The sequence below is a fragment of the Asterias amurensis genome, chromosome 12, assembly GCF_032118995.1.
Source record: "Asterias amurensis chromosome 12, ASM3211899v1".
Lineage (NCBI taxonomy): Eukaryota > Metazoa > Echinodermata > Asteroidea > Forcipulatida > Asteriidae > Asterias > Asterias amurensis.
Genome location: NC_092659.1, coordinates 10577706 through 10604971, shown reverse-complemented (window position 1 = coordinate 10604971; position 27266 = coordinate 10577706). Strand labels below are relative to the sequence as shown.

The following is a 27266-nucleotide window of genomic DNA, read 5'->3' as shown; positions in this document are numbered from 1 at the left end:
GTTTGTAAACCTGTGATTTTTTTATTGATTTTTTTGCACCGAAAGTGTATAATGGCTTTAAGGCACGTTTTGAACCCGCTCCAATCTATATCCAAGACGCCACCTTCAAATGTCAGGGCCTGGTCTACACAGTGTGTTACTTTGACCTTGTCAAAACCAAAAGTTGAACATTTAAACAATTCAGATCTCAATATTTATCTCATCACAACTTGAGCATTTTATTATAGATCTGATGGCCTGCTCAAACTTGTGCTGAAGATGACCCCATTTCGAGTTTTACTTGGTGTCCAATATCATTGGATGGCATAATTTTCATGTACTAGAAAAACATTCACACATGAGATTACTGTACATTACATATTTGGTTTGTGGTAACACCATGTGTGTATCTACTTGCCAGGTAGAGTTTGTTCTTGTCTTGCTTAATACTACTACCACGGAGTAGATTGTTCGGGAGACTTCTCAGTTCTGAAAAGAACTGTCCTGCTTGTTAACTATTACCTGGGCGGATGGTATACAAATTGGCTGGGACTACTACTTTAGCTTATAGGGTCGTTACTAACTGTACTACCGCGGAGTCAGTTCTTGGGTTGGTCTCAATGTTTGGACTAGCTTGCTCTAGTCATCGTCAGGAGACTGTTCATGTACTGTACATGTACACACATTATGTACCGGTAGGCATCACTGTCAAATTGTTCATTGACCATGCAGTACATGTAGATATGTTGATGAAATAGTCTTGGCTAGTCTTTAGCACAGCCAACCATCCAAGTAACTATTCTTTGCAGCATAAATAAAGCTTGAAACTGAATTGAGACTTGAAAATTAAGGGGCAATTGAACCTTAATTGATCAAGACCATCACACCTGAACATGATTTCATTAGTTGTCAAGTTATGTTAAATCAAAGTTTAATCTCATGAACCACACAATGGATTTGTACAATTTATAATTTTCAAAAAGTCTTCAAAAAATCAGTTAAAGCTACAAAGATTTAATTTCAATGATGTCATTTAATGACAGTGCAATCTTCATAACATTATTCATGAACACCTTTAAAGACAGTGGACACTATTGGTAATTGTCAAAGACCAGTCTTCTCACTTTGTGTATCTCAACATATGCATAAAATAACACCTGTGAAAAGTTTTAGCTCAATCAGTCTTGGAAGTTGCGAGATATTAATGAGAGAAAAAGCACCCTTGTCACACGAAGAATTTGAGACCTCAAATTCTAAATCTGAGGTCTCAAAATCAAATTCGTGGAAAATTACTTCTTTCTAAAAAACCACTCCACTTCAGAGGGAGCTGTTTCTCACAATGTTTCATACTACCAACCTCTCCCCATTACTTGTTACCAAGTAAGTTTTTATGCTAATCAATATTTTGAGTAATTACCAACAGTGTCCACTGCCTTTAAATTTGTAACAACAAATATCTAACAGATGTTAAATTTGCCTGGGGGGGGGGGGATAAAGAATATTAATTTTGGTTTTTACCCATATACACATAAAACACATCGGTGTATTGGTAAAAACCCAAATTAATAACAAATATCTAGTTATTATATTTTATTTATGAGTGTTGGCTTGTTTATTGTGAGCTGCTAGAGTTTATTTGACTTCTGGCAAGCAGTTTGGATTCCTAACTAAGGTGGACTTCCCAGCAGGGGTGTTGGCTGTAGCATAACAGAATTCTCTTAATCAATTTTGCCTCATCATATTATGACTTTATACAATCTAAAAATCAGTCATCGTTAGAGCAAAGGATCACAGTTAACAATAGTTTGCCTCACTCTGGTCAATCACAAACGCACACTAGTCAACAATGGTTGGTCAAGGCAGATTGTATCGTTTGATACCAACAGCATTTTTAAATAGCACAGTGCATGAAGGAGCACTTATCAGAAAAATGGCCCAAAACAATATATTTTAATATTGTAAGTAAATATTCAGCAGCAGTGAACAGTTTATTTTCAGAAGATTTCCTTTTTTAATTTTTGTCTTCATTTGACTTAATACTTCCATTTTTCTCTCCATAAATTACCTTGCAAATAATGCTGACATACTGAGGTTGCTATCTATGAACTCACTCCAAAATTTAAACAAACTGGCCACCGCTGTGTTCTTATGGTTGCATTGAAATGACCAATAATTTGACTAGAGTTGTTCACACTTGAACTTGAATGCACATGCACTACTTACATCACTAGCAAACCACTAGGTAATCAAACTTAACCATTAATTCAACAACATCCCATGAGTGCTTTCCTGTGAAGTATCAGAACTACATGGACAGTGGTTATGGTGCCCTTTGTAATAATGGTATGCATTCTTGTTCACGAGACGGTACAATCTCACATAATTCTCAATAGAGGTACTGATGAGGTACAATCTACATGTACATGATGGCTTCCTTGGCTTGCTTGGCTTGTTCTCATATGTAAAGATGAAGTTTTATTCATCTGGCCTTTGTTAGTAACAAAATGTCTAGTTGTTGCCATAAATTTGGGGGAAATATTGAACTCTTTTACTAAACACCATGAAAGAAACAACTTGTTTATTGTATCACACAACAAAGGATGCTTCTTTCATTTTTGATAATGTTGGATAAAACAATACATACGTAAATAATTAAAAAACAACTGAAAACTCTATTCCAGGTTGGTTTATGAATAATTATTGCAATTTCTAAGTGCTACAGTTCAATACCTTGGGACAGTTTTGAGACTCTTTGTGGTCAAAACCTGATGATGTGAGGATGTATTAACGGATGATAAAGGACCGACTTTGGCCCCTAAACCAGCACAGTTTGTGCTTCGCGCTCTATCCATGAAGTTATACATAACTCTATAGGCCTTTTCACATTATCGACTTTCGATCCGTGTCAAACCTTATCCGGTTAGGGTTCGTGTTGGTTTGGTAAAATTTCAACACAAATACAAACAGCTTCGCTTTCACACTACATTAGTGTAGCTCTGCAGAAAATCAGCTTTTTGGTTTCACATGTAGCTTTCAAGCACTAATGGCGCCATGCACACTCACCACGGATCAAAAATTAACCCGGAGGTGCTCACACTACGGCTTTCGATCCGTGTTGGAATCTTCGACACGGATAGAGAATTATCAACCCACCTCCTGGGCAGGGTTGGTTTTGATCAAGCGCCATATCCGGATCGGCACCGTGTTGAAAAGTTGTAGTGTGAAAAGGTCAGTGAACATTATCCGGATCGTATCGGTGTCTAACACAGATTTTTTGTAGTGTGAAAAGTTCTAATGGCTGTATCACATGCTTAGTTTCGCGCATCTTTAGTTTCATTGGCACTTCCGCACACATGCGCGTACACCCTAAAAATGTATCAATTTTAATGTAACAGGTGTGCGCATATAAATTATATATTCATTACAGCGACACACTACATGGACGCTTGGCTTATGTGTGCTTTTTAATGCGAGGGTCGAATAATTTGCCTCCTTTTAACCCAGTGAGGGCGCTTAATAGACCATTCTTATAACAAAGTCACTTATCTCAAAGTATCAGTTATGTGATTAACGCACGAAACAGACAGGAGCCATCGTAAGCTAAAATACAGCCCCTGAACATGTCTGGAAGTATCGCTGAGAGAAAAGTCACTAAATATAGACAATTTACAGCGCCAGCCACCAACCTGGTCATTACCATGCAGTGAAGACCAGGTCCTCGCACTGTTATTCCCTTAGTGATTCAATGTCTTAAACCTGGGACCAATTATGTGAATGTTTTGTTGCTTTTCTTCCAAACACAGAGTTCCTCTTGTTATGCAAGTTTCAAGGATACTAGCAGTGGTATTGATGACATAAATGTGTGCTGTTTATAAGCTTAGTTAACCCCAACACACATGTAGGAAACTTCTCTTCAGTGTAGCTTTCCATGGCATGTTCCTTCAGAGTTTCAACAAGTGATGTAACACAGAGCAATTTCCAGGTTAGAGTTCAACCGTGTTATCAGGTGCACACAGCAAGACTCTTTTCTATGACTCATTCCATCCCATTTCAGGTGAAGTTATGGCATGTCTGGTGCATCTTCCAAAGCTTTCAACGCATAGAGTAATGTATGATGTTGCAACAATGGCCGTTATACCAGTTCAAACTCCTCATCAGAATCATATGTGGGCTCCTCATCCAGTTCTCTTATTTCTATTAAAACAACATACATAAATATGCATCACTGGAAACAACTCTAATACTTGTATACGGTGTTAGATGTTTTGTTTGTGTACCAAATTTCTGCAGCTTTTACCTTTGGCTGTTTTGTTATTCATTTTGTGGGTCTTATGCTGATTGGCACAAGCCTTGTTTTACCAGTTAACACAGGAAGAAGTTTATACCGGCAAAACTTTTACTGACACTCGAATAGAAGTCAGATAAAACATGTGTAAGAAAGGGTGTAAAGATGATTTTGGCAGATGAATCTAAAGATAATTTTGGCAGATGTGTAAAACAGGCTCTGGATGTGAAGCATAGTGCATGTACTTTGTTTGCCCAGTAACAAAGAGTGACTGCCAATAAATCCTCACACTTCTCTTGTATTCCAGGAACTGTCATGTAAATTCAAATTCTAGATATTTGTCCTTCAGCAGCAGCGACAGAACACTTTTTAAAGGGTCTATGTACTTTTTGTAGGACAAAAAACACAATGTCCACAGATTTACATTAAACTTACACAGTTTGAAGATAATGGTAGAAGAAAGCTTCCCCAAAAATATGACTTACTGAGGTGCTGTAGTTTTTGAGAAATACGTAAAAAAACAGTCATTGAGGGCGCTGCTCTGTGGCGACCACCCGTGTGCATTATTTTGTCTCGTCTTTTTACTGTTTCCGTCACATTTTATACCTGTTATCCAGTTGTTTTGAACCTTTTTGATGTATGTGACGTGTTATAATTATCTCAAGGACCATGTTGGTGTGCCAGTTTATATTTTCTGCGCTGTTTTTCAGTGCAATTCATAATGTTTCTACTCAACTAGCCGAGCTACCTGTGAGTACAGTTTTTGAACGGCCATTTCCCATTGTGTATACCCGGGAGTCATTGTTAAGACTGAGGTCAACGGTCACAGCCACACCTGGTCTGGAGACGGACACTCCCCCCGAAGCCTGCTTGACCCGGCGTAAAAGAGGCCAGAAAGGAGGCATTAGAGTGCGACTTCGGCGGCGTAAATACAACCCTCCACTACCTTCAATTGTTTTGGGGAACACTCAAAGTCTCAGAAACAAACTTGATGAGTTAAAAGCTTGCACAAGCTAACGCTATGAATTTAGAGACCGTTGTTAAATGTGCTTCAGCGAGACCTGGTTCAACAACACAAATACCACTTTTGATACGAACATAGATGGCTTTTCATGTGAACGGATGGACAGGACCGCAGAGTCTGGCAAATCTACCGGAGGTGGTGTATGTAATGTTAATAAGAACTAGGGGTGTACCAACGTATCTGTTGTGGAACAATTATGTTCACCTGACATTGAACTACTCACGGTTGCCTTGAGACCACATTATCTTCCTAGAGAATTTAACCAGTCTTTTGTGACAACTGTTTACAAATTATGTTAGCCCTTATGCTGATGCGGATATTGCCTTGTCTAAGATTGCCAAACTTATAAAAAAAAACTTAAAACACGGGCCCCTGATGCGGTGAAGCTTGTTTTAGGAGACTTTAATCACTGTGAACTCAAGAATACACTTCCTCACTATGACCAATATGTTAAGGTTCCCACCAGGAAAGATAACATTCTGGACAAATTTTAGGGCAACATCGAAAAGGCCTATAAGGCACATGGGAAGGCTGGTCTGGGCCTCTCTGACCACAACATCATTCATCTACTTCCTGTTTTTAAACAAAAATTGAAACAACAAAAGCCTCTCGTCGTCAGAACCAACAAGTGGACAAGAGAAAATACTGCTACTCTCAGAGGATGTTTTGACTGCACGGATTGGGATGTTTTCTTCGGCCATAACACTATTGATGAAGCTACATGTACAAAAGCGGTGGGTGACTACCTTCAGTTTTGTGAAATTTGGTCATTCCTGAGGTGGAACATAAACTTTTCCCTAACAACAAACCATGGATAAAACCAAAGATATTCGCGGCCTTCTGGAAAGAAAACACAAAGATATTCGCGGCCTTCTGGAAAGAAAACACAAAGATTTCCGTGATGGAGATCTCACAGAAAAGCGTAGAGTGTAGAGGGAAATAACTAAACATATTCAACTAAGCAGGAAGAAATCTGGCAAAAACATCAAAGACAACTTTAGACATAATAATAATAATAATAATAATTATATAACTTATATAGCGCTTCACACAACAGTCCCGAAGCGCTTTACAAAAATTAATGAGTAAACAGGTAAGTTTTCAGCAGATCTTTGAAAATGTTCTCGTTCTGAGCAGTTCTGATGTTGTGCGGCAAGTTGTTCCAGAGTGAGGGTGAAGAATATGAGAACGAGCGGTGGCCATAAGACATCGTGCGAGTGATGTATGGGACTAGTTGAGAGGTAGAGTTGGAACGGAGGGTACGATAAGGTACATTACATGAAGGAGTTCTTGAAGATAGTGAGGTGCGGATTGGTGGAGAGATTTGTATGTCAGCAGGAGAAGTTTGAATTCTATGCGTTTGGAGACGGGTAACCAATGAAGTGAGCGAAGTACTGGGGTTGTCGAGGTGAAGAACGGGTAACAAGTCCAGCAGCAGAATTTTGATTACGTTGGAGTTTTGAGATTTGAGCGATTGGAAGACAATGGAGGAGGCTGTTGCAGAAATCCAGACGACATGAGATGAAAGCGTGGACCAGCCTTTCAGTGGTCTGTTGGTCAAGATATTTCCGTATCCTTCCGATTTTATGGAGGGCTAGTGACGAGGAACGGCAAATGTTGTTGATTTGATTTTTCATGCAAAGGTCAGTAGTGATGATTGTCTCGAGGTCACGAGCTCTGTTGTCAGTGGTGATCTGTGACTCGCCAATATGTAGGCTTTGGATTGGGTTACGGTGTCGATGTTTGGACGTGATATGAAGAGCTTCCGTTTTGTTGTCATTTAGCTTGAGCATGTTTATAGAAGACCATGATTTTATGTGACTGATGCAAGACTCAATGTTTGGAATGACAGTCGGGCGTTGATGTTCAGGCATGGTGACATAAAGCTGGACATCATCAGCATACAGCATGTACTTGATGTCGTGAGACGAGATGATGTCTTCAAGAGGGGCGGTGTAAAGTGTGAAGCACAGGGGACCCAGAACAGACCCCTGAGGAACTCCAGTGTTGTCATGACGAAGAGGAGAGATAGCTTTGTTGATGACGACAGATTGTTGACGATTATTGAAGTATGACATGTATGAAGTGAACCAGTCTAGAGCGGAGCCGCGAATACGGTATCTATGACGTAGACGCTGCAGTAACACGTGGTGATCAACTGTGTCGAACGCTGCAGAATAATCAAGGAGAACTAAAACTGATTCTTCTCCCTTGTCTGCAGGGGAGAAGGTCGTCAAAAACACGGAGTAAAGCAGTTTCGACACTGTGGTTTTTCCGATAAGCAGACTGCATTTCACCGAACAGGTTGTTTCTGGCAAGATAGTCTTGAGTCTGCGAAGCTACAGCCCGCTCAATGGTTTTAGCAAGGAATTTGAGGTTAGCTACCGGTCTGTAGTTTTGTAGGCTCTCTGGTGCGAGGTTGTGTTTCTTGATCAGTGGGGAAATGTCTGCGATTTTCAATGCGTCCGGAAAACGACCATGAATGAACGATAGGTTCATTATTTGGGTGATGATAGGTGCAAGTTGATCCAGACAGCTCTTCAATAACCATGTTGGGATAGGATCAAGTCGACAAGACTTAAGAGTGTGATCCCATGATCAGTTTCTTGAGAGCATCAACAGAGAGAACTTGCAGGTGATCCAAAGTCGAGTTGCATAATGGTTCAGAGTCAAAAACCGACGTGTGCGAAACGGATAGGTTCTCGTGGAAGCGAATGGCAAGTTGTTGTGAATTTGTTGCTGATCTTGTCAACCACTTGAAAAAGGTGCTTAGAGTCACAGTTCTCCAGCTGTTTACTTTGGAAGTCAGTCTTGCTGTCCTCTATAAGCTTGTTGTAGGCGGCACACTGAACATTTTCTAAAAATTTGTCTGTGTACCTCCAACTTGGACTGTTTCCAGCGACGTTCGTGGCGACGTAGGATCTGTTTGGCAGCACGGACTGTGCTGCTGAACCAGGGCGCATGAGGACATGATCAGAGGCGCGTGTAAATCAAGGAGATCGGAAAGGGTGCGTTGATACTGATCAGTCAAGAGATCTAAATCAGACAACGGGGAAGTATACAATGGTGATCTTAGAATATCACCTCGTAAGGCCTCAATGTCAATGTCCCTTAGTTTCCGAACCTGCACTTCAACTTTCACCGGACTACATAGGGCGCCCGATGTTTATCTGGCAGGTAACTGCGGCATGGTCGGAGGGCAGGTGGTGGGACAAAGATACTTGCGAGATAGAATTATCGAGTATCCGTGTTAGGAGAAGATCAAGTGTATGACCATTCTGATGGGTGGGGTCAACCACGAGTTGCTTCAGTCCAGCAGAACCAAAAATATCCCGGAAAATTGATGCATCTCTATCAGATTCAACGTCAACGTGGAAATTAAAATCACCAGAGATCAAGATGTGACCAGCATTGATAGTGACGTGTTCCAGAAGAGTAGAGAATTCTTGCATGAAGAGAGGAGCTGTAGGGGTCTTGTCAAGCAATCTTTGAGGTCGGTAGACAACCAGTAAGCGAAGAGGTATGTTAGAACGGGCAGTAATGGACAAGTCCATGTACTCAAACGAGCTGAAAGTTTGAGTTTCAATTTGACGGACACAAAAACTCTTTTTGAGGCATACCAGTACTCCCCCACCAGCCCTATTCAGGCGAGGGATGTGATGAATCTGAAAGTTGGGAAGCGTGTTACGTAGATCAGCTAGTGGATATTGGTCACGATCATCACCACACAGCCAAGTTTCAGTGATCGCACAAATGTCAATATCAAGAGATACAATCAAGTCACAGACAGTTGTTGTCTTACGTTTTAATGAACGTGCATTCCAAAGTAAAAAACGACTCGGAGAAGAGCATTGAGATTGGCAAGTTATGCTAACAAGATTGGCTGTATTACGATAAGTTTTATTGGGTCAGAGTTTCTGTTAGTGACGCAGGAATTCAGGGTGGGTATATGCTTTTTATGTTGCTTAGCCCATGATCTGTGGCCTCTTCTAGTTGGTTTTACGGCAGATATACCAAGTTCTCTGAGTGTAGTGTAAACCTTTGGAGTTACACAGGATTTGTCCTTACGTAAACTGTGTAGATCATTGTTGGTGAAGGTAACCAGACTAAGCAAGGCAGTTAACAATAGCCACAAAAGCGAAGTGCTTAGTCTGAAACCAGCCATCTGTGAAGAAGACGCAATGTCAATGCACTACAGTCACAATGGGATGCGTTTTTGTACACAAGGTAAAATGGCGATGGCCCCAAGGGGGATATGTTAGTTACTATAAATCAAGAAATTGAAAAAGTCACCCAGGACGCAGGTTCAAAAACTCTTCAGTTCAGTCCAGCTGAATCCATGCTAATCGATGTACTATTTGCAAACTTCAACTGGGTTAACTCACTCTTTGAAAGCGATAAACACAAAACAATTTCGGAGCCGATGTGGAGTGCAACCTCAGGGTGCAACTCAAGAAACTTGATTTAGACTCCAAAAAAGCTTGGGCAAGGGTTAAAGTCCATCACCGGTAGTGCTGGGCGAATAGTGAAATTTTGTGAATGAGATCTTATGGGTGGATTAATATTAGTTTTAGACAATGTCACTCGGTTCATTCATAAAAATGACCGGATCTAATTTAAAGATGGCGATTTGCTTTTTCTTTTGATCGTGATTGACTCTACGTGAAGGAAAACTTTTGTAATCTTTGAACAAAATACGTCGGAAATGTCATTGTTTTAACTCTTCACGGAGGTGAGCATAGTTAAATACTTAATTTATGCTGTTTTATGCTGTCTTAATAGAAGTCTCATAAGGATTCAGACAAAACATTCCTATCAGTTGTCGCCCGACGTCCGCGGATATTTGGATATTAAAAGAATATCCGGTTACTTGGTTGTAATTACTGAACTATCCGATTTATAAATAGGTATTCGCGCCCTATGCGGATATCCGGTGTTTCGCCAATGATCTTAATCAGTTCTACACCCGTTTTGATGCCGTTTATTTTCGCCAAATCAACAACCACCTTTGCGACGATCTGCGGAGCCAGGAAAACGACACAAATAGGATTGAGCTCAACATTCCAGCTATCGGGAAATCTTGTAAGCGTATCAAGGGCAACAAGTCATCTGGTCCTGATGGTGTTTCTGGAAGAATTCTGAAATCCTGCTATAAAGAATAGTCATCTGTATTTCAAAGACTGTTTCAGTGGTCTCTTGACTTTAACATAATTCCTAAAATTTGGAAAATTTCTACTGTCATACCTGTTCCAAAAATACCCAAACCTTCAGTTATGAATGACTTTAGACTGATTGCTCTCACATCATCAGTTATGAAATGCTCTGAATATGTTATTAAGGATATTATCTTGGATCAGACTAAAGATTACACTGACCCTGCCCAGTTTGCTTATCGTTCTCGGAGAGGTGTAGATGATGTAATTTTAACACTTGTGCATTACATTAATGAACATTTGGATAAACCTTGTAGCTATGCCAGAACTTTGTTTGTAGATTTCTCATCGGCATTTAATACTATTCAGCCTCATTTATTGACTGTGAAATTGAACAGAATGTGTATCAATCCCCATATCTCATTGTGGATCAACAGTTTTTTAACTGATCATATCCAAAGGGTTTTATTTCTGAACTCTTTTTCTGATCAAACGCATACTAATACTGTTGCTCCTCAAGGTTGTGTGTTGTCCCCGGTGTTGTTTTCACTTTATTCTAGTGATTACAGACTAAGTGATACTTCATGTCCTACAATCAAATATGATAATGACACATCACTGACCAGTTTGATTTCTATGAATGATGAATCTTCCTATCGTAAAGAGGTTGATAGTTTTGTTAACTGGTGTAACCTTAATTATTTAGAACTGAATGTGTCTAAAACTAAAGAAATTGTGTTTGACTTCCGTAAAACCAAGACTGTTATTGAACCTAATTATATTAATGAAATTAGAGTTGAAATAGTGGATAACTTTAAATATCTTGGCACTACCAATGACAGCAACTTGAATTGGAAAATTATTACTCAGAAACTTGTTGCTAAGGCTAACCAGAGGATGTTTTTTGTCAGGAAGCTTAAATCATTCTATGTTCGCAATAATATTTAATTTCTTTTTTATCAAAGTGTTATCCAGTCCATTATCTCATTCTGCATTTGTGTCTGGTATGGTAATCTTAAAGCCATAGACAGCCACCGACTGGAACGTGTCATTAAAGCGGCTTCCAAAACGAATGGCTTGGACATTAAAGGAACACGTTGCCTTGGGTCGGTCGAGTTGGTCTTTGAAAAGCGTTTGTAACTGTTTGTTATAAAATGCATATGGTTAGAAAGATGTTGTAAAAGTAGAACACAATGGTCCACACAAACATGCCTCGAAATTGCACGGTTTTCCTTTTACCTCGTCGACTAACATGGTCGGCCATTTGACTCCCATAAATGCCGACCATAAATAAGCACAATAAAAGGAAAATCACGCAATTTTGAGGCAAATGCGTGTGGATCATTGTATTCTACTTTTAAAACATCTTTCCAACCATATGCATTTTATAAAAACGGTTACAAACGATTTTCAAAGACCAACTCGACCGATCCAAGGCAACGTGTTCCTTTAAGGATTTACATTGTATTTTTGAAATCGGCCAATACCTCTAAGATCCAAGCCATTATGCAAGATCCTACCCATCCACTTCATTCTTCAGTGTTTGTCAACAAATCAGGAAGAATTCGTCCTCCCCCCACCCGCACTAAGCGTTTCAGAATGTCATTCTTGCCTAATGCTTGCCACCTGTTCAACTCCAAATTCAAAAGATAATCCCCTGCTTCTGTCCGCTTACTGCTTTTCCTGCTTTGTGGCAACTCTGTCAAATTGTACTTAAGGTGTTTATTATTGCTCCTCTTTTGTGATTTTTATGTTTTTTTGTCATATCCCCTGTAATTTTTTGGATGGTTGTAAATATATTTATCTCTGTGTTTTTTGTCCCGTTTATATGTTTAAACCTGTAGTTTATATTTATATTTTTAAAATTCTGTGTTTTTTATAATGCACACTGGAAGGCAATTTTCATGTTTTTAACGTGATGTGAATAATAAATTGAATTGAACTGAACTGAATTGAATTGAATTGAATTGAAATTAAATTGAATTGAATTGAATGAAAATCATTTTCGTCTCAGTGGTCATGAGACAAAAATTATTTTTAGCATGTAAAAACGCATTTTTTATAGACATTGTTTTACTCATTTCTCAAAAACTACAGCATCTCAGCAACTAAAATTTTCAGATAAGCTTTCTACCATCATTATCTTCAAACGGTGTAAGCTTAATGTAAATCTGTGGACATTGTGTTTTGTGTTACAAAAAGTACCCAAATCCTTTAAAATGTTTTACTTCCATTTGCACAACATAGGTATATAGGCATTTGGGTTATGTTTGGCTCACAAAACTAGAAAAAACAAAAGTTACACTATCGATTGAAATACAATAATCAAACTTTATAAATGAAATAAGATTTGTTTAATTTGGGGGGATGAATTAAAAATAAAAAATGAAATGTATTTGGACAGCGTTGACTTCCAAGCGCTCAACCTTGTCCATGATTGACATAAACATGGACCGCTGGGCTACATGTACATGTACTGTATGTGGAAATGCCGCAGGGCTGTTGCTTTTAAACACTTTTGTTACATATGTAGTCTTGAAAGTGTACATGTACGCAACCCGCGTCAATCAACTGGGCATAGGGGAGGCTTTATGATCTGCCAGCAAAATACCATTTCATCATTTTTTGTTGCAAGTAAATATGAACTGCCTCTAAACTAAAAATATAGATACAGATGACTTTGGTGTTGTCATGGTTGTTATCAGAGGTTGGCAAGCTTTATAAAAATGGGATAAAACAATCTGATGGTATGGTAGCTCAATATGAAGGATCCCAAACCATTAATATCGCAGGATAATGAGGTTGTAGGTCAACTTAAATATTAACAGTTATTAACAACACAAAAAAGTACGTACCAAAACTAGGTTCCATACTGGAATGACCAGGGTCAAAGGGTGGCCAGTGTGATGGTCGCTCTTCGGTTAACTCAAACATGGGACTCATATCTTGCTCTTTGATTACCTATCATTGTAAAAACAAGCACATCAAAGAAATCAATGCTAAAAGAATAATCATTGATCAATCAACACACATACAACTGTACCATGTGGATATTTCTTGTCTTGGGAAAATGAAGATAACTAGAAATGGTTTATCTTTAACAGTATATTTTTATGGTGCGCTCGATGTTTAAATATTTATATACAAAAGAATACCACTTATAGGTTTCAAACCAATCTTGCTGATTGAAACTATTCACCAACCATGTGAACATTTGAGTAGATTAGGCTTTTAAGTTTAGAAATTGGTTTGTGTTGGATTTCCTAGTCTGGCTAGAGCATACTCCTCTTTTAAACTCTCTTGTCAATGTAGCCCGAAATCCTTTAATTGTTAAAGTCACCTGGAAGTGGTATTTTGTCAAAATAAAGCTTTTGTCACTAAAATATGTGTTTTGATGAGTGGAATATGAATAAACAACTAACTAAGGTTTACATAAATTAGTTTCCATGTTATTTACAAATTGAAAAAAAAGTCGACCCGAGAGGGCGCTGATCGCGACGTCAATCGAGGCGCGATGAATCGCATGCAGTGCCAACACAGCATAGTGACGCTTGGCGCAAGCTAAAAACATGCTCGAAGTGTTTGCCGCACAGCGCTGGAAAAGACGTCGGACCGGACAACTTGGCAAACTGACACTATTAGTTGTTTTGCTGCATCCAGCAGCAATACACCTGGTTGACATTGCCGGTAAGCTTGGGCGATATCACGATATTATTGAATATCGCGATATTAATTTGGACACGATTTCGATATCAGATGGATTTGGTTTTAATCGAAATATCGATATATCGCGATATATCGCGATATATCGCGATAATCGCGATAATCGCGATAATTGCGATATATCGATACATCGATTAAATATCGCGATGTATTTGCTAGCTGATACCCCATAGGTTTGGAGTAAAACCAGAAGAATAGGTCATTAGAACACCTCTCTTATACTAGGACTGTATCTTCTACAACTTTCACTTGGAGTTTTAAGACTGATGATGTCAAATTTCATTAATCGCGATTATATCGAATATCGCGATATATTGTCGGCGATATATCGTGAATAAAATAAATCGATATCGCCCAAGCTTAATTGCCGGAAAAATGCCAGAAAAAAACTTTTTCAAACGTACAAACTCACGTCCAGGACTTGAATGTACTTGCACGTACGTGTGTTTGATGTTCGATCAAGGCAAAGTCTTCCTCGATTGACGTCACAAAAGGGGTAGGCGCAGTCACCCCCACACAACTTTATTTAATTTGTTAAACATATAAATCGTCAAAAACAATTACTCAAAAAATTATTTTATTGTTCAGGAACATATACTCTAATGTTTGAAGGGGAAAAAAAATCTATTTCCAGGTGCCTTTAAGTCATTCTCCCCGTGTGTTTGATGTTCGATCGAGGCAAAGTCTGTCTCGATTGACGGCACAAAAGGGGTAGGTGGAGTCACCCCCACACAACTTTATTTCTTTTTTAAACATATAAATCGTTAAAAACAAGTATTAAACAAATTATTTTATTGTTCAGAAACATATATTCTAATGTTTGAAGAAGAAAAAATTCTATTTCCCGGTATTCAACTGGTATTGCCTAATATGTTTTCCAAACCAGGGTACAATTTGATAAGGTGCAGACAATACAAACCAACAACTATTAGACTGCGTTTACACTTGATCCAACAAGGGCAATCAAAGGAGGATCAGATCCGGCAAGGGTGATCAAGTGGCGATCAAAGGCTAGTGTAAACATGTTCAGGATCAGATCCTCCAATTAATGATCAGATCCCGCAAGGACGATCAAAGGGCAACCTTTACCATCAGCTGACTTGAGCTTCCGGTGCGCGATCACAATGCGAGATCACAATCTCGCGATCACAATGCGAGATCACAATCAAGTGTAAAGGCGACATGTAAAGGCTTGATTTCCCTTTTAGGATCAGATCCTCCTACACGAGGATCATGTAAACAGGGTGTTAGTTGCAAGTAATTTAAACATTTGGCACTGATGTTTAGATTCAGACATTCACATTTAGTAATGGTGGATCTTATTCAAAGGCTACCAGTTAACTTTAATTGACTATTGTGTCACAGTCATAAATTGTCTCATGGTAAGAGTGATTACAAAATATTATACTATTGGGAATAACATTACATAGTTGCTTTTATAAAAAAAACAGTCCCCCCCAAAAAAAAAAAAATAAACAAATAAATAAATAAATAATACAAAAATCAAGGTTTAAAGCCTGGTTCATACTTCATGAGAATGCAAAGCGAATTTGATGTGAGTTAAGCGTCACAACTTTCCTTTCGCAGCGATGTCCACAAGTGAGTTAACCAGAGTCGAACTGCTGCAAATTATTTGTTGTGAATTTGTGACGTCGACATTCGCTTCGCATTCGCAGGAAGTATGAACCGGGCTTTACTAGGACAAATGTTTTGCAATGGAATGTGGTCTTTTAGCAAAGATATTTAATAAATGAATGAGAATTACCTGTTGGATATCCCTACACCAGGCTTGGAAGTCAGCTTCATCTTGGCAATAGTAGCCCTACAAAGCAAAACAACCTGTCAGTTTAGTATAAAATGAAGTAACACCAGGCTTGGAAGTCAGCTTCATCTTGGCAATAGTAGCCCTACAAAGCAAAACAACCTGTCAGTTAAGTATGAAATGAAGTTACATGTACACCAGGCTTGGAAGTCAGCTTCACCTTGGCAATAGTAGCCCTACAAAGCAAAACAACCTGTCAGTTTAGTATGAAATGAAGTAACACCATTGAAAATACCACACTTGTTTTTAGAACAATTACATGTGTACAACTCTAATGGTGCCTATTTCCAAGTGGTTTGTTACAGCATAGCTTATTAGACAAGCTAGATGTCTTTGACGAGTTACATTGCATTTTGGGGTGTTGAGTGGACTAAAGAAGATCCAGATGTCACTGACTGGAGGACAAGACAACTGATGACCATGTAAGGCATTTTACTGCAAATGACTAAATTGTAGACTTTACAGAATACAATTGTTGCATGCTTTGACAAACAATAAGTATCTGAAGGATCCTAAGACCAGTCAACAAACCAAGTATGGAGTTAATATGCAAAATCCTTCTGAAGTTAATGCTCAGACAACATTTCCCTTGTTTAAGCCATAATGACCTAATATTTAACTGAAGGTATCCAAAAACACAAGGCTTCTGGGAGATCGGAAGACCAATCCACAAACCAAGTTTGGAGTTTGTAGGCCAAGTCCTAGAGTTATCACTCAGACAATTATTATACGCACAACCACACGCAACCTTGTGTACGCCTGCAACCGTGGACTTCCTATTGTCCTTCTTTCGGTTATACTTTAAAGGGACACGTCGCCTTGGATCGGTCCAGTTGCTCAATGATAGCATTTGAAACTGTCATTACAAAATGCATATAGAAAGATGCTTTAAAAGTAAAATGTAACGATCCACACAAACATGCCTAGAAATTGCATGGTTTTCCTTATACGTCGTAAACTAACACGTCATGCTATTTTGTGGAGTCCAGTTCTTGACTCCATAAACAGCTGACTGTGTTAGCTCGCAAAGTAAAAGGAAAACCATGCAATTTTGAGGCATGTTTGCTTGGATCATTTTATTCTACTTTAAAACATCTTTCGAACCATCTCAATTTTATAACCAACTGTTTCAAATGCTTTTCATGGACCAACTCGACTGATCCAAGGCAATGTGTCCCTTTAATTTGTTTGTACACGTTTTCCAACTGTGGACCCTTCCCGTACCGTGGACTCTATTTTTCTCTTTAGTTATAGATCCCCAGTTTGAATGTATATACCTTCTCAACCACACACACACACGGAAGGACAAGGCAAACACCATGCCCCTTTGGCTGGCTTCTCCGGCAGGGCATAAAAGCCATGATGAAAACAATACCTTGACAGTCAAAAACAGCTAAATATAAGAAAAGCCAACATGCATTTAAATACAAACCAATGCAATAGAGGGATCCAAGTTGTGTATGCTCATTCGGCATGCATGTTCACAGTGGTATCCTTCATCCTGTAGGAAACCCCATTTGTCAGTACTCGTGGATGGTTGGGTTGTATGGGGATCGAGATAAACTAGCTCATCTCCTGTGGAGGACAAAATCAAACACCTTTAGACAAACTTCATTTAAAAAAAGATAAGACTGGGAATAAATATTCATAAATACCCCAGACAGTTTTGCTACCCCTATTGGTGGAACGCATCACGTGGGGGTGTTTAAACAGTTGATAATGACCAGCTGGAGCTGTTCACAACTGGTTGTTTTCGGATAGCATTTTCAACAAAACCGGCACGGTCATGGACATGCGATGAAGGCCAGAGTCGATTGCAAGGGCCTTCATTCCACTGCCACAACCCTGTAAGATTTTAATTGCCCGTTTAAGAGCGAGTCACTACTTATTTATTCCCATTCATAAATGCCATTTTGGTTAAAAGGCGTAATAAAGTAGAAAACTCTGTAAATACTTATCTGTTCACCACGCTCTTGAGCTCTGTTACTAGTGGTGCATTTTTATTATACAGTTTTCGGATAGCATTTGTGTTGGTAAGCCGATTGATGCGTAGATGCATTACTACGCGCACAAATGCTATCTGAAAACTGTATAATAAAAATGCACAAGTAACAGAGCTCAAGAGCGTGGTGAACAGATAAGTATTTACAGAGTTTTCTACTTTGTTACGCCTTTTAACCAAAGCGGCATTTATGAATGGGAATAAATAAGTAGTGACTCGCTCTTAAACGGCCAATTAAAATCTTGCAGGGTTGTGGCAGTGGGATGAAGGCCTTTGCAATCGACTCTGGCCTTCATCGCATGTCTATGACCGTGCCGGTTATAGAATGGCCGTTTAAGAACGAGTCACTACTCATTTATTCCCTTCTTGAGACATGTGATCTGTCAAGCTTGTATTGGAAATGGTGGATCCAATCAGTGTTAATACTCACCAACAAAGCCTATAAAATAATGCGCATGATTTGGCTTTCCTCCAATTACACCAAGAGATTGAGTCAAAGTAAAGCATCTTTTCAGGCGTTGTATATAAACTGCATTGATCTCATTTAGTCCAAGTCGTAGTGGTATGAAGAGCAGCACAGGTCGCCACCTTTCCTTTGACACTGCTCCTGCACCACAGTTTGTATCTTCTGCTGTTCCATTGGGAAGGACTCTACTGCACTCACTACTTTCACAAGGTGCTTTTACAGGGTCTGTTGGTGAAGCCAGGCATACCTTTCCTGTATAATCATGGAATTAACATGTCAATAATGATGGTGTTGTTAAATTCAATCTCTTATATTTAGTTCATGCAGCAAAGAATGAGAACTTAAAATTTAATGAACGGTGATTCATAAGCCAGCCATCACAATTGTTAACAATAATGATCAAACAACTACTCGAAATAAAACAAAACATTTCATTTTTTAAACAGTTTGGGGGTTCCAATTTCAGCCTAGTCGAATTTGTAATTTTTTACAGTTGTGCATCTTCCTTAAATTTCTTGAAAAGTCAAGCGGGACTTGTGACTTTCAGTTGACTTTTTTATTTTTAGCTAATCGATTCAAATCAGCCAAAAAGAACAAAAAGTCAACACACTTCCCAGCTTAGATCAGGATTAAAAATAGAGGTGGTGTACTGTGTGGCAGGTAAAAAGCAAAATGTATTACAAAACATAGGGGATTGAAAACAAAGTAGCAATTTCTACAAACAAAAGGGATGCTAATTTTCACCAACTGTTGGTGTGCTTTTAAATACTTGTTTAAAATAATGTTTGAAGTTGACACAAGAACTTCAAGAAGAGGAATAATCAATTGTATAAAGGTATAACAAAATAATTGATGCCCGCTGTGATAGGGGTTCTTGGGTTTGGTACATCCTCGGGGGAAGTCGAGGGTGCCATTTTCCTCCTCGGGTGTATAAAACGCAATGGACCCCGTCACTGCGTGCAACAATTGTGGGAGAAGAGGGAGGAATTGTATAATGGCACACAATTAAGTAGAAATGAAACTTACTGATGTCCTCTTGTACTACAGTGTTGTCAAGGGCTACATGCACTGCTAGGTTGCTCCAATTGTCAAATGCAGCCAGTTTACGCAGAACTTGTGCAACAGTATTTGGTCCAAACCACATTCCAATTGATTTGCCTTCACCAACACCCATTTGTGCTGTTTGAAATTAAAAATACAAAGTATCGTTTTTCAGTATGGTTTATTAACTGTTACTGTCAAAAGTGAAATATGTATCTGTGCAAGAAAATAAGAACATGTGGGTTGACTGGTCATGGCTGGGAGAGAAGAGGGAGGAATTGTTGGCTCCCCATTGGTCTTGCATTACCGTGCTAAGAACATGAAAAATGAAATATAACATTAGTGTCTGTAGTCACGTAGGGTGTAGAATGGCTGGGTTCTACAGCTTGTGAGGGGATCTGCAAGTTGAGAACAAAGGCCAGACAGTGTTGTTATTGGCCTTGTGCCTCTACCAACATTTTTATTTTGTGTGACTGGTGAAACCCCAATAATTTCTAGCGGGTGGTGCAACAGGGTATAAACAGGACTTGGAAAGAACCACCAGCGGGACCCGCACGAAACTGCCAAACATGAGTTATGGGCATACAGCATGTACAGTGGCAAGCAAAGAACAATACCAACACACTGGATACACACAGGATCGGGAAAGAAGGCAGACGGAGGTGCGGGTAACATATGGGATGGGAGAGGGAAGGGGCACAAGCTGGGACAGGGGATATGTAGGCCTTTGGGAAAAGAAAAAAAAAAGACTCATAAACTATATGGAATAAGAAAGTAATAAACTGAATGTAAACACGTTACTGGGAAAGAACCACTAGCGGGACCCGCAAAACTGGAAAATATGGATGGGATCCAATCGACAAATAATGAGCAACAAAAAAAAGACGAGCAGGTGCAGTGAAGGGTATACAATGTCACAAAGCCAAAGTAACTTGTATTGTGACCCTGCCCTCCACTTACTCAGTTAAGACGCATCTTCTCTGCATGAAATTACAGTTCATTGTAACAGCCAGGGGTCATTGCAATATTTGAATATAAATCATGTGGAAATATCTCACCCGCACCTCCGTCTGCTTTATGTGGAGTGGTTAAGAGCACCGAATTCAAACTCTGGTGTTTCTGATCAGCAGAGTGTGGGTTCGAATCCCCAGCTGTGACACTTGTGTCCTTAAGCAAGACACTTAACCATTGCTTCGTCCTTCGGATGGGACATTAAGCCGTTGGTACCATGTGTTATGTAACGCATGTAAATAAACCCAGTGCACTTATCGAAAAGAGAAGGGGTTCGCCCCGGTGTTCCTGGTCCGATCAGCAGCAAATTGCACCACAGCATCTTGTAAAGCATTACACGGTGCTACCAGAATTAGGTCTCATAATTCAAACGTAGTCCCACATCTGGCAGGAAATACTGTATGTTACAGCGCCAGGAGCGTCACAGAGTGACGGACATGTGCACTGTATAAGAAGCCACAATTACTATTATTATTATCATACCTACCTATTTGTTGTATTGAATAAGGACTGTCTTTTCTGTCTAGGAACATTTTCAGTATTCTTATATAGTTCTCTTCCGGTTTGGAGCGGCTCCATCTCCAATCTGTACAGTTAAAAATATGATTAGATATTTAAGGCCATACATACATTGCGTCGATGACTTCCAGAAATTCAGGTTTCATAGAGTCCTTGAATGACATGGAGGCTGTTGCCCCCGAGAGTGAAATTACTGTTGACCTTGTTGATGTGATTTATTCTTTAGCCATGTTCACATAATAATTGACTTTGAGTGTGATATGCATTATCTTTTGTACGGCTAGGGAAAATAACATCTTTAATGTGCCATTGTAAGTTACATGTACATGATGGCACATGTTATAACTCCAATTGACAATGTTCAGATTGTATAAAGTTTTATATAATAAACTTTTAAGTTAACTGCTATGCCAGGGCTATATTTATTTTAATCAATACCACACAGACCTTGTTGAACATTGAAATGAAGAGTGGTAGCAGAACTTAATGAATTTATGTGGGGATAAACTGCTACTAACATGACAAATCCTTAAAATTTCCATATTATATAAATTCCAGGACTTGGTACAAATTTTCAGAATCACCTGATGACACCATGGTGTGTTTCCCAGTTTGGATGGCTTGAAACAAACATTGTATTTAAACCAATTTGTTACCTCTGCCAAGATGTCTACATATGAGAGCTTGAGCCAGCATCATCTGACCACATCGCAGCATACAACCCCATCCTTGGTCTGAAGTAGGCCCTGTACCACCTGTAAATACAGGGCAACAAAATCAGATACAAAATGCCCTAAAACTGACTGACTTAGAATAATCTCATTCTTTGATAGTTGTTGCACACAAGAACAAAAACAGTCCAGGGCAAAACCACTTAAAGCACTTAAAGCAATAAACAGGGACAATTAAGTAGGTGATGTACTGTAAACTCCAATTGAAGCAATACATTGAGTTTTGAGAAACAGACTGTAAATGACACAACATCATTTTAAGAAACTTGATTAAATTTTAATTCCAAAAGCCTAACTGTTTTTTCATTATGGAATTTCTTCTTTGAATTGCGCAGTGAACAAAAAATTACCCATGATACATTTGTACATCTAACACGGTATTAGCCTACCCGTACGTACGGTATTTACATGTCTGTATTGTAGCCAAATATGCAGAGTAGCTAAAAGATAACGACTACAGTACCCCATTTAACGAGCTTATACCTCCGTAACAAATTGTGAAGTTTCATTGGTCGAGAACCAATTGATCATGTGATGTGATACAAAACTGCTTGTTATACCTCAGAAACAAACTGTGAATTTTGAATGGTCGAGAACCAATCTTGTTATACCTCTGTACAAATTGTGAAGTTTGATTGGTCGTGAACCAATCACGTGCCATGCAAGAAATACGCATGTTACATGGCTCGACGGGCCGACGGTAACTTGAAAGAGTGATGTACACCGATGTACATCACCTTGATCGTTCCAAGCGTTGGTCGATTTCGCGCTGTGTACGAAACAACCGCGGGTTCGATGGAATTGTTTCTTGTTCGTCTGCTAATTTAAACAATGAATAGTTCGTCGTAATAATGTTTGAAGATGACAACAAAACTTCGAGAAGAGGAATAACAATTATACAAAGGTATAACAAAACAATTGTTGCACGCTGTGATTGGGGTCCATGGGTTTTGTACACCCTCGAGGGGAAATGGCACCATCGGCTTCACCTCGGCTCGGGTTCGCCTTGGCTCGGGTTCGGCTTTGCCTCGGGTTCCATTTCCCCCCTCGGGTGTACAAAACGCCATGGACCCCATCACAACTTGCAACAATTGTATAATGTACCATGGCTAAGGATGTGCACTACGCGCAATGCACAGCGCGGTCGCGAAACGGTAACATGAGTTTTGTTAACTGGTGTACATTACATGTACCTTGATGGATCCCATCGTTGGTTGATTTCCACCACTTTGTACGAAACAATTACGGGCTCAAAGGAAAAGTTAAACAAAAATTTTTATTTGAACAACTGTTCATGAACCACTGCATACTCCGTTGTAATAATGTTTTAAGATGCCAACAGAACTTTGAGAAGAGGAATAATGATGTTACCGAGGTACATGTAGGCCTATAACAAAACAATTGTTGCAAGCTGTGACAGGGGTCCATGGGTTTTGTACACCCTAGGAGCAAATGTAGCCTTTAGTCAAGACCCATGCGGCACCCCCCCCCCCCCCCCAGATGTCAAGGGCACATGATGACCCCAGACATTACACACACACACACAAAAACAGCGCGACCGGTGTCTTTAGGTGTTTTGGATCCATGTTTTTCTTTACTTTTTGCCACAGATTTGGGTGGGAGAAATGATACATAATGCATGAGCGAGACGAGTTGTAGGCCAATAAGAAGACACAATACCACAGATCACACGCCGGGTACATGTACATGCCTCATCATTAGGCCAAAAAAACAAATTGTTGGATTGTTGGATTTTTTTAAAATAGTTTTTAGGTCAAACAATGCCCAAAACTGCATTAACGTTTCATGAAAGATCTAGTTGTCAAAGAAGCAAGGCATTTTATCTTAATACATCTTCGATCGCTATTTTTGCGTCTTTATTTTGGCAAATTCCTTCAAAAACAATTTCCAAGAGTCATTTCATTCACCATGTTTTTCGTCCGTTCAATAAACGAGCGATACCATTTAAGGGCATTACTTGCAACAGCGCCCTCTGTTGTTCAATGGATTGTTAGACTGATTCCTTGTGAAATCGTGACGTTGGATAAACGGGCGTGTGGTTTGATATGTGTGTGAGGGGGAAATCGATCTCTGTTGCGCTTTTGTGAACGTTGAATACCACGACTGTGTTGCACCATGATTGCACTGGATAATTATTGATGTCGACCACAAGTAGTCGGCCAAAAACAAATATTTGTGTCAAATCTACTATTTTGTGAGCATAAAATATTCATGAAATGACAATTCTGAAGGTAAAAAAAAGGGAAAACCAAAAAAAAGTCCCGGGAAATCCAAAAGATTTCCAAAGGTCTTACCCACACACGCATAATGGTGCACTAAAAAGTCACGTGCTGAGGGCAACACACAGAAGGTGCATATAATGTACCTACATGAATAACTGATTAGATGAACGAGTTAAAGCGCTTCGCCGCTCGCGCTGGTCTTTTTTCGTCCGTAACAGGCTGGGGGTGCCACCGCTTAGACATTGTTTCTTTTGTTATAGCCAAAATGACACTGGCCTTTGACCTCAGGGGTACAAAACGATACGCTATTGTTATTATTATTTTTTTTTTTTTTTTTTTTTTTTTGGGGGGGGGGGGCGCCTCCCGTAGTTATTAGCCCGCCTGATCCTACAACACATGGGTGTACATTAATGTGTGTAATGATGAAACTGTAATGTGAGGTAACTAACTAAAATACAAAAAACCTCATAGGAACAATTGATTTAAAAAATTGTTGTCATCTCCATTTACAAATGTAATGTTCAATACAAACACATTAAAGACACTAGACACCATTGGTAATTGTCAAAGACCAGTCTTCTCACTTGGTGTATCTAAACATATTCAAAAAATAACCAACCTGTGAAAATTTGAGCTCAATTGGTTGTCGAAGTTGAGGTCTCGAAATCAAATTCGTGGAAAATTACTTCTTTTTCGAAAACTACATCACTTCAGAGGGAGCCTTTTCTCACAATGTTTTATACTATCAACCTATCCCTATTACTAGTCACAAAGAAAGGTTTTATGCTAATAACTATTTTGAGTAATTACCAATAATGTCCACTGCCTTCAAGAGAATATTGATAAAATACCAACCTATGTTAGCAAAACCTCTGCGATATGTCATCCACAACCTGGAGACAACATCTACCTTTGCCTCATGTCGCTGTCGCTTCATGTCATACTTCTTGCCCAAAATCCATACGGGCCCTTTATCTGTTGGGAAGTCTTCTATTGACACCATTCCGCTTTCATATGTAACACATGCTGGAGATAGCAAAGTGGGATATAATGTGCAGAGTAAGAACAGTTATAATAACATAACTTGCAGCACATCTTTGTCAGGGAAACAGGGAGTGAGTGTATGGAGTGGCCAAAGACACAGTCAGCAAACAATAGCGTGGTAGATGGTCTCAATAAATTATGGACGTGGCAGGATCGACAGTTATTTTACTTGGGGTCTTCATAGCATGATGGATGGTATACAAATATTGAGTGGCTCAGAGTGGAACGGGAGGAATATTATCGCAAGGTAAAATTTGGACTGTTCCATTTCACAAGGCGAAGCCGAGTGAAATGGAACAGTCCAAATTTTACCGAGCGATAATATATTCCTTCCATTCCACGAATTAAAGCCACTCAATATTTGTTTTAAACTGACATATAGATCCTTGTCATTTGATGTATTTAAAAGTATGACATGAAAAATCACACAAATTACTGACAACCAAAAATCATAATCGCCAATGCACAAATCGGATCACAACCTTTTGCACAGGTGCTCCTTTGTTTAAAGTCACCTGGAAATAGATTTTTTTCTTTCAAACATAAGAGTATATGTTTACGAACAATAAAACATTTTTTTTAGTAATTGTTTGTCACGATTTATATGTTTTAAAAATATATAAAGTTGTTTGGGGGGCTGACTCCGCCTACCCCTTTTGTGACGTCAATCGAGGCAGACTTTGCCTGCAATGCGTATAGTAAACACACGTGCATAGTACATGTACGTCCAAGTCGTGAGTTGGTACGTTTCAAAAAGTGTTTTTCTGCATTCAGCAGCAATACACCTGGTTGGCATTGCCGGAAAAAAACAAAAAAAAATTTTTTGAAACGTACAAACTCATGACTTGGTCCGTACATACACTTTGCAATTGTGTTTACTCTACGCATTACAGGCAAAGTCTGCCTCGATTGACGTCACGAACAGCGCCCTCTCGGGTCGGGGTCTACTCTTAAATTTGTAAATAACATAAGAACTGATTGTTTAAAACCTTAGTTAACTGTTTATTCACATTCCACTCATCAAAACACATATATTAGTGACAAAAGCTTTATTTTGAAAAAATACCACTTCCAGGTGACTTTAAGCAGTGGCGCGGCGGCGCTGGACTGCTCAAAAACATTGGGAACAAGGATATCCTAACTGTTGAATGAGAACTGCTATTCCCCATGGGCGAATAGGTCTTTTTGATCGCCAGTGCGGATGGGAGTAATAGTAAATGTCACGTGAAGTAAGTTCCACCAATCAAATGACAAGGATCTGTATTTGAGTTATATAATTTAGGCTATTTATAGCTCGTTGTGTATAGGCGTTGCGTACACGAGTCCTAGAAACTGCATAAAAACTGTCCCATATGCCTTCCCACAATGCATTGCAGTTCTGAATCGCGGAAAAAACCTTATGGTCATAATATATGACTATGATCATTCCAATCCATGGTCTCATCAAAAAGAATGTTTTGTATTATTGTAAATGTTATGTTTTGTAAATTATATTTTGTAAACATTGTCATTGTGTTTCATTTCATTTGTATTGCTAATCATCATACAATATATACTAACTTCACTGGACATGCTAGACCTATAGTCAAGCCTAGGCCTAGCCCTACTAGGGCCCCTAGGCATCGGTATACATAGTCTTTGTAGACCCAGTATAATTTCCAGTAACTGGGGCGCTGTACTCCTTTTTTTCAAAATTTTGGTACGTACGTACCGTACGTCGTACGACCGAATCGATAATGACAAAATTTCGACAAAAAGGAGTAGGCCTACATATTATATTTTCACACAAACAAATTATTTATATCTGCTCACCAATATTACCAAGTGCGATGTCCATTATTAATATTAGTTGGAAGACAATTAAGCCTTATGACATAGTTATGATGGTACGATATGTGACGACGAAGGCAGGTGAACTCAACACCACTTCCTTTTGCACAGGCATTTATGACACACAGTGAATCCCAATACACGTAGTACACAGGCTCCGATCCTGATATCCAAACACAAACAAAACGCAGAACAATCCCCAACGAAAGTATGACTCTTCGCGATAATGATATGGGGCCCTTTTCGAAACGACGGTTTCGGCTTTTGGCTAGCTTGGCCCCGCCGGTTGATTTGACAATTTGCGCGTGATTTGCGTGAACGCGCTCAGGGCTTCAGACGAGAGAACGAAGCCTCAAGCCGAGTCCAAAGCCGAAGCCGTGGTTTGGCAAAGGG

The 27266-nt window shown here is 39.3% G+C and overlaps 1 protein-coding gene across 2 annotated transcripts; it reads right to left on the bottom strand.

The window, feature by feature from the left end:
- Positions 1–876: 876 nt before the first annotated feature.
- On the bottom strand, positions 877–27057 carry LOC139944866 (cysteine protease ATG4B-like). 2 transcript variants are annotated; one of them, XM_071942013.1, is made up of 10 exons: positions 26865–27057; positions 24855–25025; positions 21682–21780; positions 20994–21092; positions 19481–19633; positions 18419–18706; positions 17419–17561; positions 15930–15986; positions 13297–13402; positions 877–4173 (listed from the first exon to the last, which is right to left on the bottom strand). In XM_071942013.1, exons 1-10 carry the CDS (start codon positions 26878–26880, stop codon positions 4112–4114), a joined length of 1194 nt encoding a protein of 397 aa, XP_071798114.1. In that variant the 5' UTR covers positions 26881–27057; the 3' UTR covers positions 877–4111. The 2 variants fall into 2 exon arrangements, with proteins under 2 accessions (XP_071798114.1, XP_071798113.1); XM_071942012.1 differs by having other exon boundaries at positions 26856–27056.
- Between the last annotated feature and the right edge of the window lie 209 nt (positions 27058–27266).

Coding starts and splice junctions, on each gene's coding strand:
- LOC139944866 (XM_071942012.1), bottom strand. CDS start 26,880: ATGGACATCGCACTTGGTAATATTG. Junction 19,634..20,993: donor TTATTCAATACAACAAATAG/GTAGGTATGATA, acceptor AATTTCAAACAG/CACAAATGGGTGTTGGTGAA. Junction 13,403..15,929: donor GGTGTAGGGATATCCAACAG/GTAATTCTCATT, acceptor TTACAATGATAG/GTAATCAAAGAGCAAGATAT.